Here is a 16,028-nt window from a genome sequence, read left to right on the forward strand (position 1 = left end):
TATTGGGGGTATTCCCAAGTAAGAAGACTTTGCTCTTTTTGATGCATACCTGCCCCATGCTCCTTGGTGTTCTCCAGAATGGGAACTTTTTCAGTTAACTGCTGATTTCCCAGTGAATTTAACCCTCCATGTAGTTTGGGCGACTGCAGGGAAGTGAACAGTGCTTAAGCAAGTCCACTAGGCTGCACACTTGTCTGCAGCACAGGTCTCGGGAGATCAAGCAAGCCTGTCTTGGTGAGCAGCCCATACTGGGCGCTGGTCACAGCCTCTGACCCACCTGTCCACAGGGGTAACTTGAATGCCCAGGGTGGCACCACTCACTTCATGGGCTATAAAGAGCTACTGTAAAGCTAAGTACTACTACTACTACTACTACTACTACTACTACTACTACTACTACTACGACTACTAATTCGATAGCAGTGTAAATCAGCATTCACAGTCTACCACAGCTACAACACAGGACCACATTTTGCAGGATTTTGATTATTAAGCGTGAACTGTTTGAATATGAGATTAAAATAAACTACGATACAAAAAACGACAAGGAGAATCAAGAACATCAAAATGCAGTGGCAAATATCTGCCCAGTGAGTAGTACATAGACTGTTAGCCTGGCCTGAGGAAGCTGGCAGTGGTGGAAAGGTGCCTTGCATCTAGCCCAGTAGGGTAAAATCTTCTGCCCTGGGCTGATCATCTTTGACAGGAATACCCTCACCACCAAACGTTTGGTAAAGGAGAACTTTTGTGTATGCTCCTCCATTCCTTTGCAAGGATTCATACACAAACAGCTTTTGGAAAAATACACCCAAAAGGAGTTTTGGCTGAAATCCGTGGACCTTAATTCGTTTGCCTCACAGGGTGATTGGACTTATCAAAACACAGTGTTGATGAACTCTTATAAAAGCAGGAAGGGAGGCAGAGGCTTTCAGGCCACAGCCCGCTCCTCTTCTCCAGCACGGTTTTGGGGAGCTGCTGCCTGAGCCAGGTTTATTAGTTCTGGTGACCGGGCTAAGCCTCTCCCATGTGAAATTTCACTTTTCAATGAAAACTTACTCCGGGCGGAGCACCGCCAGTATATTTCTCGTGTGACTCATACGCAGATAACCCAAAAGTCAATGGCCAAGACTTTATTTGATGGAGGTTTTTCTTCTAATTAAGAGGTCATTGAGGGGATCCGACTGCTGCTCAGCGCTGAGACGAAGGACCCCAGCATCTGCTCCAGAACGGGAGAGGGGCCGGCCAGCACATTTTCCAGAAACATGTTTCCTCTCTTGCTAGCGGCCCCTTCCCCCTCCCCGCCACCCCGTTTCTAGTCTCTCCAGCGCTGATGAGCTAATAGCATTTTTCCTTTGCATACTTTGGCGCTGCCCCACGGCATACTCTGGCAGCCTACGTGTGTCTGAGCGCGCCCGCCCGCCCGCCGCAGGCTCGGCTCAGCTCGGCGCGGCTCGGGGCGCGGGGGGAGGCGGGCGGGATGGATGGAGGGATGGAGGGATGGCGGGAGGGATGGCGGGAGGGAGGGAGGATGGGGAGCTCCCGCCGCCGCCCGCCGCGCCGTCCCTCGCCGCCCCGTCCCCCCCCGCGCGGGGCGGGCGGCGGGCGGGGGGCGGCCGTGGGGGAACTGTCAGGGCCGCACGTTTCCAGCCGCATTACGTGAACAAATGGCGGGGGCGCAGCCAGCCCAGCCAGCGGGGCTTGTGTAACTTTGCGAGCGTGCCAGCAAGTTTAAAGTCTCTGGTCTCTCCTCCTCCTCCTCCTCCTTCCCTCGCTCCAGACACCAGCGCGGGCCGGAGGACGATGAGAGGCTGATTGTTTGCTCCGGCTCCCATTCGCATCCCCCTCGCCTATAAATACCGGGAAGAAGAAAAGCCGCTCCCGCCACCTCCCCGGGCCGGGTTTCCTTCCCGACGGCCCGACCTGCTCGATGGCACCGCCCGGGTGCCGCCGCGCCTGAGATCCCGCTGCCCGCCTAGACCCTTCCAGAGGCGCAGCCCGCACCCCTCGGCCTCTCCACACGCCCCCACCCCCCCCCCCCCACCCCGCCCCGTCCCGTCCCGGGCAGGAAGGCGCCCCTCGGTCTCCGCTTGTCCCCTCCGGTTTCGCCCGTTTCTCTCCCCGCCGGCACACAGGAAAGACGAGAAGATGCACTTCGCGCCGCCGGGGCTCCTGCTCGCCCAGCTCCACGCGTGTATCTACTGGAGCTGCCTGTGGCCCGCCGGCTGCCAGCAGCCGCCGCCGCGCCGCGACCCCCCGCCGCCCCCCGCCGCCTGGAGGCAGCGGATCCAGTGGGAGAACAACGGGCAGGTGTACAGCCTGCTCAGCCTCGGCTCCCAGTACCAGCCCCCCCGGCGCAGGCAGGCGGCGGAGGCGGCGGGCAGCCCCATCCTGCTGCTGCGGAACAACGGCACGCTGCCGCGGGGAGCGGCCGCCCGACCCGCCGCCGCCGCCGCCACCGCGCAGTCCCGGCCCGCCGCCCCGCCGCCCCAGCACGCCGCCGGCAGCCGGCGGGACTCCGGCGCACGGCACTGGTTCCAGGCCGGCTACCAGGCTCCCTCCGGGGGTCGCTCCGCCGCCGGGCAGCGGAGCCAGGGCGCCGCCACCCCCGCGGCCGCCGGGGCGGCCCGGGCCCCCTCCTCGGGGGCGTCGCGACCGAGCGCCCCCGCCAGCCCCGCCGGCGGCACCGGGACCGAAGGCAACGGGAGCAGCACCGGGGCCGGCGGCCTGCCGCCCCTCAGCAGCTTCAGGCCTGGGCGGGAGGATGTCATGGTAGGAGACGACCCCTACAACCCCTACAAGTACACGGACGATAACCCCTATTACAACTACTACGACACCTACGAGAGGCCCCGCCAGGGCAGCAGGTACAGACCCGGCTATGGCACCGGCTACTTCCAGTATGGTAAGAGCCCTCCTTTCCCGCCCTGCTCCCTCCCGTCCCGTCCCGTCCCGTCCCCTCCCGCCGGCCCCGGCCCGTCCCAGCCCCGCCGCGCCGCCCCGCTCCCTGCCGGGTACGCCGGGACGGGGTGCGGGGGTCGCCGGCCCTGCCTGCCCCTCGCTCGGGGCAAAACCTGGCCGGCCGGAGTTTGCACGGCTGCCGGCCCGCGGGGAGCCTGGTGGGCGGCAGAGCCCGCGGCTCGAGGGGGGGGGTGGGGTGGGTAGTGGTGGGGGGCGAGCTGCGGCGGCCGCCGAGGGAAGCCCACCACGGGGGTCCGGGCGTCGTGCTTGTGGTGCGGTCGTTGGGAAAAGCCGAAGGGCCTGAGCAAAAGGGAGTGCGAGCTTGACCGGGGGGGGGGGGGGGGGGGCAGGGTTCCGTAGCAAAACGACGGCTCCTAATGATCGGGGTGGAAGCCAAGTACTTGCAGACGTGTCCTGGGTTGATCTTGCTGTTATGTGGTTGGTTTGATGAACTGCAGGTCTCCCTGACTTAGTCCCGGATCCCTATTACATCCAGGCATCCACATACGTCCAGAGGATGTCCATGTACAACTTGAGATGTGCCGCCGAGGAGAACTGCCTGGCAAGGTAGGCATCGCCGCGGCTTTTGCCCGTTGACGGCGAGTTCTCGTGCTCCTGCGCCCACGGCGGAGTCCCCGTGAGGCTGGACAGCCCCGGGACACACAGCCCGCTTTGTCACCTTTTCTAAGCCTGTGGCAGATGGTGGGGTGTGCACAAAAGAAAACGATGCTGCCATATTAGAGAGACAAACTACAGACGCTTTCAAGAACCTACATTTTGTGAAAAGTTATATTGCACGTTTCTATTTATCAGGCTCGTTTGAACATATCCGAATTTTGCAAAATGGAGGCGCCCAAAAAACCCCACTAGAATCTGGTGATTTTCATCTCCCTCCTCTAATCCAACGAGATCATATTCTACTCCATTTAAAAAAAAACCCAAAACATTCTCAACCAGCATAAGTTACTATTAAAATTATAACATGCTAATTGTTTCTGGGCCTATGCCTTATAATGTCTCTTAAGACTAAAACCTCCCTGAAAAGTGTTTCAGAGTCTTTTAATGGGTTGAAATAACAGCTTTGCTATGAAGTTAGGTCCTGTCCAGTTGGCAAAGAGGGACTTTTCCTGTTTTGTTTGGAAAGAAATGAACGTGACTGTTTTTAACCATTTTTAACTTGTTGATACCTTATCATGCAAAACAGATTTATTTATTTACCAGCAACATTAAATGATGTCAGGCTGTTCCACGGTCATGCTCTTTCTTCACTTGCTGGAAAAAGAAAACATGGCATAAGAAGCAGTATTTTTTATGCTAACTTTACAGTGAAGACTATTTGGAAAGTTCTTGCTGACTATCAATTGATTAAGATATTCCAGTATTTAAGACTGTATATAATAGCTATGAGAAATAGGAAAATACAGCCTGAGGCATACATTTATCCATTTTTACTACAACAAAAACAAACATCTTGTTATGTGATCTTACATACACAGTGAGTTATTTTGGTTAACAGCAACTAATGAAATCATATTTTTGATACCAGAGTAATTTTACAGCTAAGTGGTGATATGCTTCTGAGATGGAGGCAGAGAGTCAGTGGTCAAATTCCTGTCTATATTATTAGAAGCAGACCTGAATATTACCTGGGTCTTGGTCTGACACCAGGCACTTCTGAGCACACCGTGTGGAAATCCTGTGCGTCTCCAATGCATTAGCTTTAAGGGAGCTGAAAAGATCTATGCTATCAGTTGCTTCTGAGACAATATAAAGGTTTTTAAAAAGTGTTTCTTGCATATACTTATGGCACTTTTTTGCACTATTACAGTTCAGCTTATCGAGCCGATGTTAGAGACTATGACAATCGGGTGCTGCTGAGATTCCCCCAAAGAGTGAAAAATCAAGGCACGTCAGATTTTCTGCCAAGCAGACCCCGCTATTCATGGGAGTGGCACAGCTGTCACCAGTGAGTGAAGTGCTCAGTATGGTACCTTCTAATTATCTTTTTCACTAACAAATTATCACTTACAAGGTGACTTACAAGGTTTTCTAAAACTGCAGTGAAGTGGGGAGCAGGAGCAGGAAAGCCATGGGGAAACTTTAGGCTTTTACAGTCTTGGTTCATTTTATGATAGTGGTAATTACTCTTTACAAAGCCACATGAAACCAAAATTGATATGAAGCCTATCTGTAAGTATAAAACTCTGACATGTCTAAATTCATTATAAATACAAGTCTCAAATCAGTTTTGACAGTGTCACCTTCTCCCTTTAAGTATATTTTACTTAGGTTATAGTCCAGTTACATTTAAGTGGAAGCAGGAAATGAAAGTCCCAATCATGTTAAAAAAACCGTGGAAACCCTAAAATTTACATTTACTAGCATGTTCCCTACAATACATCATTGTAAACATTGACCCACACTTCTTAACCTGGATTTCATGGGCTAGTTCTTGACAGGGAATGGTTTGCTTGGTATGGAAAAGAGAAGATACTGAGTTGACTGATCCCATTATCAGTATCCTTAATGTGTCACAATACTTTCACATAGCAGTATTGCTCTAGAAATAGCAAAACCGCTGGAAATGGCAAGGCAAATGTAGTAGAACATTTTTGACATTTTGGGAGCAGGTAACACTGCAACCTTGTACCTTTTCAGAAAATTCACATGCAACAGTTTGCAGGTTAGTTCAAATTTTTGCTATTTCATAGCAGGACCAACTGCAAAATAATAGAGATTACCTTACTTTTACCTTACCTAAAATACAATTCTGCTGTTACGAGTACATAAATGATAACTTAATATTATTCTATTAAAAAATAATATATAATCTGGGTTTGATCTAAAGATCTGTGGGGTCAATGGAATATTTCTCTCTAGCTTCAGAGGCTTTAAGCTTTAAATGAAAAGTCAGTATAATTAGAACAAATTCTTTAAAAAAAAAAGACTGATACTACTAGTTTATAAATCTTTTAAGGATCAAAAAGCTAAAACTAAATCAAACAAAAAAAAGCCTCCATAAATGCTTTGGTTAACCCCCACCCCTGAAAAAAACTACCATTAACAAGAAAAAAACTCCAGCCTTGCTGCTTACAAAGTTGATAAATGGACAAAATGGATAGAGAGCAACTGAAATTTTCCATGTGTAGAAAAGCAGTTTTGTCCTCTGCCAGATAGCTCAGCTATCACTATCCAGATACAAAGTGTCTCTGATACTGATTCAGTTCTTGGACAGAAAATACATTGCCTAAAAAAAAAATGCGTTTCTCGTGATCATTTCCATGACAGTAAAACAAGCTCATTTCGAAATTAACTATAAATGCCAATTAGTTTGGCTAGCCGTCAGGCTTCAGTGTTAGTCATCATCATCTGTGGACTGGTTTTAGTGTTCTTGACATGAATGCTTGTGAGACTTGTATGCTCCTCTTTGTTTTAACAATACGTTTGAATTCTGTTTAATGATATCTTTTTCACCTACCTCTCAAGCTGAAATCATTCATAAGTAATAGCAACCAAAGGCTGCACAGACAAACTGCAGGTAGACAATACAAGTTTAGAGTTCCACATGTTTGGAAAAAGTGAAATTACAATAATAATAGGTATTCAAGTCCACAGTACCAGCTAGAACTCACGTTGTGTGAAAGCAAGAAAAATGCATCACTGTGCCCAGATCAAAAGCATAAACACTTTTGAAATAGAGACTACATTAAGAATAGACTACAAAAATTGTTCACACCGGATGAGATCTGCATTGCGGGTACACAGAAGCTGGTTTCTTCAAGCAGATTTTGTTTTCACTAGTGTTATGAATGTGGTACATTGATTGAGGGCCATGGAAATGTGAAGGTAAATTGGGCTTTTGCTAGCAAGTAGCAAACTTCCCTGGAATTTATAGTATGTAAGGTAATCATTCCTAGAGGAACTCTAGTTAAAGGCAGTTTTAAGATGTACAATTCAAATATGAATTACTTAATACTTGCTATTGTTATTGGGAAAGAGATGAAACAGGAAATTTGGGAAAAACAGTACTGCTATGGAGTAATATGGAGTATTAAAGTCTATTATTTATATATTGAAGATGACATTTTTATAGTAATTGAAAATTAAAATAATGAAAATAAAACTTAATTGAATAGCCAGAAATAGGAAAGTACACTAACACACAGGTTCTGTGTAAAAAATAAAATTTGGCCAGATCTAACAAAAGGTAGATCAAATAGGAATATGTTAAAATGTTACTGATAAGATCTGATCCATCTTTAATAATGTATCTGGTTTAACAGACATTATCACAGCATGGATGAATTCAGCCACTATGACTTGTTGGATGCAAGCTCTCACAGAAAAGTTGCTGAAGGACACAAAGCAAGCTTCTGTCTTGAAGATACATCCTGTGATTATGGATATTATAGGCGGTACGCGTGTACAGCACATACGCAGGTAAGAGTTGGTTCGGAGACAACCAAGTTTCTTTCCCCCCTCTAACTTATCTTTGGATATTTTTTCTACCAATCATCTGATGCCCTCAATTATCTGATGCCCTATCTCTGAAATTCTCCATCACAGAGGCCAGGATAGCAACTTGGAGACTGATAATTTTACCCAGGTGCTGCTGAATGTGGGTGTCTCATTAAAATGCAGGGACACTCATTAGCCTAGCATCACTGGTAACTGAACTATATTAAAACACACCACAAGTTCTTGCGGTTATAGGACTGGTCAAGCAAGCTAAAGGGAACTCAAGACAGAGTCAGTAAATAAGTCGTTTCCAGTGTTCATCCTCCACAAACTTCTTGGTGATGTCCTTGGCTGGTCCCAGAGCTCATAGCTAGTATTTTCTCCCTTGCAGAGCATGAGGCTGCGAAGTGCTGAATGCCTTTAATACCTAGAGCTACTGGCTCGCAGTCCAACACAGAAAACTTATAGCATAGTTTTATGCATGTATAGAAGGCTGTTACAGAGAATGGCAGCCATGTGAACATTATGATGGGCCATATAAAAATGTAAAGCAAGGTGTTAGGGCTTATTAAGAGAAGAGATAAAAAATGGAATTATGATTAATTATGATATTATACAAATCCATGATAGACTTCTGTCTTGAATACTGCATGGAATTCTGGTCACCACCTCTCAAAACTGCTACAGAAAAGCTTAAAACCCATACCAACCAACCCCAGGAGAACAAGGATGATCAGTAGTTTAGTACGGCTACCACACTAAAAGATTTCATAGACTATTCCATTTGGAAAACCAGAAATAATACCAAATCTTGAGTGGTCCTGGATGGAAAGAGAAAATTGTTGATATTCACTGTTTCTTACTGTACAAGAATTTAAGGATATCCAAAAGAACTGTCAGACAAGAGCTTTACAACAGAGAAGAGTGCTATTGTGACACAGGAATAAAGTATTAAATTCCTTGCCATAGGAAGTTGCAGAGGTCAAATATATCTACACGGGTTAAAAAAAATTCAGACAAAGTAATGGAGGCTATTAAACACAAAAATCTGGTAGCACCTCGTGTCTTAAATACAGTTAAATGCCTGGTGGAAGGAATTTGCCTGGGTAAATGACGTTACATATCCTATTTCTTGTGTTCTTTCCTCTTCAAGCATCTGCTGCTGACCACTGTCAGAGACATGAGACATGACATTGAGTTTGATGGATCTGTGGTTTAACTCAGTGTGGCCATACTTATACATAAACTTGTATCCCTTATTCTGCAGTTTTTAATCTAGGAGGTAGTTATTTTATCACAGAGAAATGACAGCTATGCTTCACTGGCTGACGTGTCCACATTCAGATTTTAAATATAATGAATGATCTGCAATATATAAAGGCTTTGAAGAGGTTTTATAAAGAACTTTTCCCCTTCTGTAGACTATGACATCTAACTAAGCAACACACATATTTTACAGCTGGGGTATTTGTGTCACTAGAATCATGGCTGTGTCAGCGTTTCCACTGGAAGCCCATATTTCAGGGGTTTGTAATTGGACTGTAAAACTTTCCTCCAGCCTCAGACTTGGCACATACATGCAAGAGTCTGAGCTAATCACCAGCTGGGTCAAGAGGGAATTCCTGCAGGACTTGGGTATTGTGCACTCTGTGTGTCGCCAGAACAGATCAGCTTTGCCTAGAGCAATCTGTATCGGCCACAGCTAGACACCAGATTTGAACCACCGATACATTCATATACTGACATACTTACTAATGTTCCTAACAGCAAAAAAGTTTTCAGGAAAGATTCATCTGGAAGAAAGGCTACGTTTTCAGTTCTCTCAGGTTCTTGTGTCACTATTTGCCTGAAGAGGAGCCATTTCTATGTAAAGCTCAATGTGAAAATGGCTCTAGACTCTACTGTTCAAAGATGGCACTTTGGCAGAGTACCTCTATAGCAAAAAACGTTGCATCATTCCTAAGGACAGAGACAGGTTCCAACATGGCGATCAAGTCTATACTCAAGGACTACTTGAGATTTGCAGATATTTAGGTCCAGTTTTTGGTCAGTTTTGATTTTATTCTCACCTTTCCTGAAGAACAGTGAGTAATAGCACCAACAATATTTCATAAAAGGAGCATTGTAACAAGTGATAATAAAGTACAGATAAAATACAGATATCTCACAGATGAACAACTTTCAATAGTATAGGTGTTTCTTATGCAGTGGTAATACAGTGCTGTCTATAAGAGTGATATTTTAGGCTCATGTGTTCTAGTTCAGATACTCAGGTAAAATGACAAGAAAAAATAAGCATCACTTCCTGAGGTAATTTTCTTAGTGAAATGTAATGGTTAAGTGAACTTCGGTCTGAGTGTCCCTAATGTCTAGAATGTTACTATTCCTAATGATTTTACTTCATTTTTAAGGGACTGAGCCCTGGCTGCTACGACACTTACAATGCTGATATAGATTGCCAGTGGATTGATATTACAGATGTAAAACCTGGAAATTACATTCTGAAGGTAAGGGTATTGGGAGTGGGGAGGTTTTGTTTTTTGTTGGTTTTTAAAGAAGCAAATTGTATGCCTATGTCCTTTTGCATGTACGTTATCATCTCAAACCTCAAAGTAGACAACCTGTGCTTTCTGTCCTTAAGGTGAGTGTGAACCCCAGCTATTTGGTGCCTGAATCTGATTACTCCAACAACATAGTACGCTGCGATATACGCTATACAGGCCACCATGCATACGCCTCTGGCTGTACAATTTCACCGTAAGTACATTCCTTTGCTTTTGCAACTCTTTTATATACATAGTACTAAAGTTGACATATTTATATAGCTTAAAGATATACTTTATATTGCAAAAAATAACTCCCACTATTAATTCTAGTGATATCAATTTCTTCAGTATGTTGTGTCTTGGGTTGCAGGATCTAGTGTGTTAATTCGAAATTCAGATGCTACTTTTCGAAGGTCTTTTTTGGCAGGAAAGATGGGAACAGTTGCTTTGCTGTTGATAATAGCATAGCTTTCAAATCCTGACCTCCAGTAACTAAACTATTTCTGTAAGACTAGCATTGATTTTAAAAAATGATTTCGCCTTGAAAAACAACCATAAGTGAGAATTTTGCTCTTGCGAATGTGGTATTAGGATATGTAGCACTTTCAAAATTGCTGCTACTGTCTGGGCTGCTAGATAACTATGTCTGGCTCACGCCTTCTTTGTACTTGCACTAACACCTTTCTGTGCTCATTCAGTACCCATTTATAGTATCCACACAGAACTGTTGAGCAGTGACAGAGCTCTTAGAACATTCTGCAAAATCCCACGCATGTATGTTACTTTGCTGCTGCTGCTGACACAGCAGCCATCCTCCCTGAAACAGTTCTTCCTGACATACTCCATTTACGGTTTAGTTCTCTAAAAGTTTAAACAATGCCATAATTGTGCTGCCTTTTTTTTTTTTTTTTTGAGGAAAAGGCAAATTGATTTAATTAATGTTCTCATGGTAGATCTACTGTAGCTTAGTATCTGTGAAACACACACACAAAAACCAATCAGTCTTCTGTAACGCAGAGGTAAGCAGTTCTCAGGATAATATTTAATTGCTCATATAAAACATCAAGTGGTTTGATTTGGGTTGCAGGACTGAGTATTAAGATTGTATAAAGGTTCATGTGAGATAAATTCCAGCACAGTAAATGAAAAGTAAAATAAATGACCAGTATAGTCTGCTGTAACAGCATCAGTGAAACAAACATACTGAATTAATGCGACTGTTGCTTAATCAGCCTTTAAAATATTCATTCCTTACTTTGTATTAGGAAACCAGCAGTTAAGTGAGGCTAAGAGGGGAAACAGTTTTTCATACCAGTGTGGCGATCTGTATTTATAATCACACTTTGGTCATAAACATGGCAAGTTAAATGGCTTCAGCAAAATCCTCTATTTGTCCTTGCTGCCTGGTGGTCAGACTAGCAGGAAATGGAGGAAAAAGAACAACAGACGCCCTGCATGTCACAAGCGATTACTTTTGGTGGACCTGTGGCAGGAGCTTTGAAAAGATTTCTCCGTAAGAGGACTGACTAATTGGTACTTCTAGGAACATTCACGTGGAAGGGAAATTTATGCATTACGCCTTTAACGTTTAGTCTCCCCACCTTGCCTCTGTAAATGTTATCAAGTAAATATATTCATGCAGGGTGAGGAAGCAAAATTTCTGTTCTGTTACCTGTGCCTTCAAGCTGACAAAGGGTATTTAGCAGATACTCTTTTTGTATCTCTTTGTCATCTGCATAACATTGCTTCTTTTCTTTTGACAGATACTGAGAAAGATGCAGGAAAATGGATGAGACGGTGCCAAATGTTTTGAACTGAAGTATCATTATATAAACTTCAATAGGATGTAAACACTATAGAAACAAAACTACAGAACATACACACGTACACCCACACACCTTATGTGATTTTGAAGCACTTCAGCGGCTTCTCAACCAAATCTGTAACTGGATTTTAAGCATTTAAATTGGCATTACTTTTATTACTAGTGAAATGTGTGGAACTGGTGATTCATGCACAGATACTTTAAATTTTGAAAATCTAACTCATTCATAAAAACATGAGCGTTTCTTAACTCCTGAATATTTGGAGTTTAGGTGATAATAGACTTCAGTGGGAATATTACTGGTGAATGAGTTGAACATATTTTAAAAGGTAGCAAAAATTTTTGTAAAATGAATTAAATAAAATGCAATAGAATGTACTAACGTCAGCTATCTCAGAAAATACCAGAATGAAAACCATCTTAAGAGTAACGCTACAGTACCATTAAAGTAAAACTTGCTAGGACATGTGGATATGAATGAGAAAAGTATGTTCAGTTTTCAAGGAATATTAACATATAGCAGAGAAATACATATATATATATCTATATCTCAATTATACCCCTGCAAGAAAAGTTACGTTTACATTTTTAATACATTAGAATTTTTTCCATTTTCTTAAGTGAAAAACAGATGGGGTTTTGAAAGAAACCTTTCATCTGTGGAAATGAATTAAAGAACTTATCCACCTTTCTATGTTCAAGATATTTCTCAAGGTGGGGCTTTTAAAAGACTTCTGCAAACTTAATGTGGATCAAAATAAATACCTGTCAAGAAAAGGGCTCTTGGAGATGATGAAGAGTCCCTGATGTAGACATCTGTGAAAAACATCCAACTTGAACAGGTTAACCATCAAAATAATATAGGCAATTAACTCAGGTGGCAACACAAACAGAAGTAGGTCAGAATCTCTAGCAAAATATTCGTGCCATGAAAAAGCCTACTGCCTGCTTCCCCCTTAAGTACTGTATTTGACTTTAAAATGTATATCTCAGTATTCAAACAATTAAGTTGAAAATACACTATATATAGAGGGAGAACAAAAGTCAGTGTATTTAACGTTCTACTTTAGGCTGTTCAGGAACCAAATACAACATTGTTAAGGGGAAAACCTTCCAGCCCAAATTAAAGTTTTTTGCTGAACTGCTTAACTGGTGCTGGGTACACCACTCCTCCTCCCATCCCCAAATTATTTTGCTTTTGCAGTGCACCCTGCTGTAATCTACAGTAGCTGTGATTTTGTTTTTAAACTGTGAAATAACATATCACAAGGGGATCTGGCTTTTTTTTCAGAAGATTTCTGATCATGTAAAATGAAGGATCTACTTTTGAAACAAAGGGACTTAGAAATATTGATTGGTATTGGTTAAGTTTAATCAGCAGTTCAAAACACAAACATGGAAAGCTATCTTCAAAAAAATACATGTGTAGTATAGTTAAAAACTGAAAAATCTGAGGAGTATGGAGAGGTTTTATTATCACTGATGAGAATACTTCAGGCAGTATTTGGAAGTATTTTACACAATAGGACCCATGGATTTAATCTGGAAGTTTTATGAATAATATCCTTTATGAGTAATACCCTTTAAGGATCAATTTGTTCTTTACTACATATATTTAAACTTATTTCATGATTATAAAGTATTTCCACCTTAATCATAACTTGGTTACAAATTTGCACAACTAGTATGTATACTTAAAAAGAATCTAAGAACCAGCCACCCAGTGATTACCGCCCAACATTGGGAGTGGGTGCAGAATGAATACCACACCTGCAGGTCCCTTTTTGTTTGCCAAGATATCCATTTTAACAATCAGTCACCAGTATGGGCAGCGAACAGAAGCAAAATTTTGAAATTAGGTTTATTAGAAAGCCATTTATTACATGTCTGCTAAAGTGAGGGTCTGTTTAAAGTCTAGGCTTCTGAAGCCTCAGCCCAAAGAGTTTTTAAGATTAAGAGGTGTTAAGGGATGCAAGTGCATTCACCTTTATATAGACTTAGGTCAAAATTGGGGTGAAAGTCCTGATAGCAGCTTGGGCAATGGACACAAAACCTACTGTAATGGAAGCTAGGCTGTGGGCACGGGCTGCTTCCTGGTAAGAGGTTGCGTGCTCGTACCTCATTGTGCCTGATGCTGAATGTGGGATAAGAGAGCACTAACTGGACACAGAGCAGCCACAGAAATTGAGTTTATCCCTTGGCTTATGAGGCAGTAACCTGCTCATATGTCTATACCCAAACTACTTGCAGAACTCCGCTGAAGTCAGCAAGGAGCCAGAGGACCTTGAGCATCTGTGTAGGTGGAACAAGTTGTAATACTGGACTTAGTCCTTTCAGTGGGAATGGCCTGGTTCAGAAAGGTGTTGAATGCTATAACTCTGAATATTGGGGATATTGTAGCTACAAAAATGTAGCTTTTTTTTTTCCGTAGCAAAATATTGTATTTGTTTTGAAATGTGTGTTAAGCAACATGACAGTGATGTAAAATAGCACAAAAATTGCCTAAGATAACATGAACAGTCTATTTAGAAAAACAAGGGATTTTAGGATTAAAAAAAATGAAGGAATGTGACTTTAACTTCCCCTGTTTATATTAAATTACAATGCAGTAGAAGTGGAAGAGTTTCTTATATAGCAAGCGTAGAAGTCATTCTAAACAGGGGAGTGCCAACCCGTATTTTCAGTATCTTGGCTCTGCAGTTTTCACCCAGACACCTTAACTTACTGTTTTCATACTGGCATATATTTATGGGATTACGTGCATTTTTGTTGAAAAACATTTATAAAACCTGTTTTGATAAAAGCTTATTTTATACAGCAAATTATATTTTGGAATAATTTTTACCAGATACTGGGCTTATTCCCATCATCTTTGAAAGGCATCTTGCCATTGGACTCAGTGGGAGCAAAATCAGATTTAAATTTTGTGAGAATTCTAGTACCAACTTGCTGTCTTGCAGTCTCAAATTTCCTTTGAAAAGCCAAATTGTAAAAATGTCTGTGAAGCAATTACCTCCCACATTTCAGATCTTTAGATAAAAATTTCTCATAAGATATTGTACGTCAGGCTCACTACAGGAGGGGTTTGTTATGTATTTTTTTTAATCCTGAAATACATTTGATATTTGCATATTTCTAGAGAAAAGTGTAACAAAAATGACAGATTGGTCACCAATGGAACCAACATATTGTGTAGATGATGTTTTTGTGTTAGTAAAAGTCTACTCATTTTCTCTCTGCTCCAAAGTTTACTATGCAGTGTCGAATGAGTGCAAACACCATATGTGCCTTCCTGTAGTCATTCGTGCATTGTTTGCAGTGCACTCATTCAAAACCAGCAGGGTGAATTTCATAGAGACATTGAAAGGTGGTTTATCCTGTGTCTCACATTTATGCCGATAAGGCATTTTCATCTTCTCCAAATCCTAAAAGGTGCTGACAGATTTTAACTTGAATTAAAACCAGAGTATGTTATTGGGAGGTTTTTATTATGCAACTAAATGCTACAGATACAGTGAAATGCCACTTGTTTTTGCAACTTTTTAAAAGGTTTTTCATTATTTCCTTCACTTTTCTTCCAAAAGTCTTAACGTCAACAACTTTGCATCTTTATCTGAAGAGCTCTAATTTATAATATTCAGGCACTAGCTTTGTATTCTTCATTGCACTTTCATATTCTTGTGTTACATGCCCATATTATGGTTGCAAGTTTATGTGAAAATGACTTGAATAAAATGTTTCAAGCGTTCTACTTGTCAAAGTATTATACTTAATGCATAGGCTAGATCCACCTCTCAATGACAAAGCTTCAATTAAAGTTTTTATATCTATATGAAAATGAGGAAGATTGTGTCATACTGACACGGTCTCAGAAAAAATGGCACAAGTTAGAAACAAGGAATTAAAAGTTGCGAGGCATGATACATTACCTCTCACACGGCGCAAAGGCTTAACACATGAAAGCATAACAGTATGAGGTAATGGTTCATCTGGATACAAGAATCCCTTATCATATTGGCTGTCTCTGTAGGAACAGGAACTTAGAAACCACCTTCAGAATTCCTGCTCCCAAAACTTTAGTTTCATGGAAAGAACAGTCCATGGTAGAAAGTCTACGTCCTCTAGAAAATGGACTAACACATTTAGTACTCGGTTACTCCAAAAACATTTTATCCTTTGTCATTTACATTCTCAGAGTACAAACCAACATCCTGCTGCCTCTTCCATCTCTATGCTAAACT

The 16,028-nt window shown here is 42.6% G+C and overlaps 1 protein-coding gene across 2 annotated transcripts; it reads left to right on the forward strand.

Annotated features, from left to right (window-relative positions):
• Nucleotides 1–1,684: 1,684 nt before the first annotated feature.
• Nucleotides 1,685–15,535, forward strand: LOX (lysyl oxidase). 2 transcript variants are annotated; one of them, XM_064439371.1, is made up of 7 exons: nt 1,688–2,902; nt 3,417–3,525; nt 4,787–4,924; nt 7,242–7,398; nt 9,828–9,923; nt 10,058–10,173; nt 11,726–15,535. In XM_064439371.1, the coding sequence occupies exons 1-7, from the start codon at nt 2,146–2,148 to the stop codon at nt 11,730–11,732; spliced, it is 1,380 nt and encodes a 459-aa protein (XP_064295441.1). In that variant the 5' UTR covers nt 1,688–2,145; the 3' UTR covers nt 11,733–15,535. The 2 variants fall into 2 exon arrangements, with proteins under 2 accessions (XP_064295442.1, XP_064295441.1); XM_064439372.1 differs by lacking the exon at nt 11,726–15,535 and having other exon boundaries at nt 1,685–2,902; nt 10,058–10,177.
• Nucleotides 15,536–16,028: the final 493 nt, after the last annotated feature.

Source organism: Phalacrocorax carbo, chromosome Z (genome assembly GCF_963921805.1).
Source record: "Phalacrocorax carbo chromosome Z, bPhaCar2.1, whole genome shotgun sequence".
Lineage (NCBI taxonomy): Eukaryota > Metazoa > Chordata > Aves > Suliformes > Phalacrocoracidae > Phalacrocorax > Phalacrocorax carbo.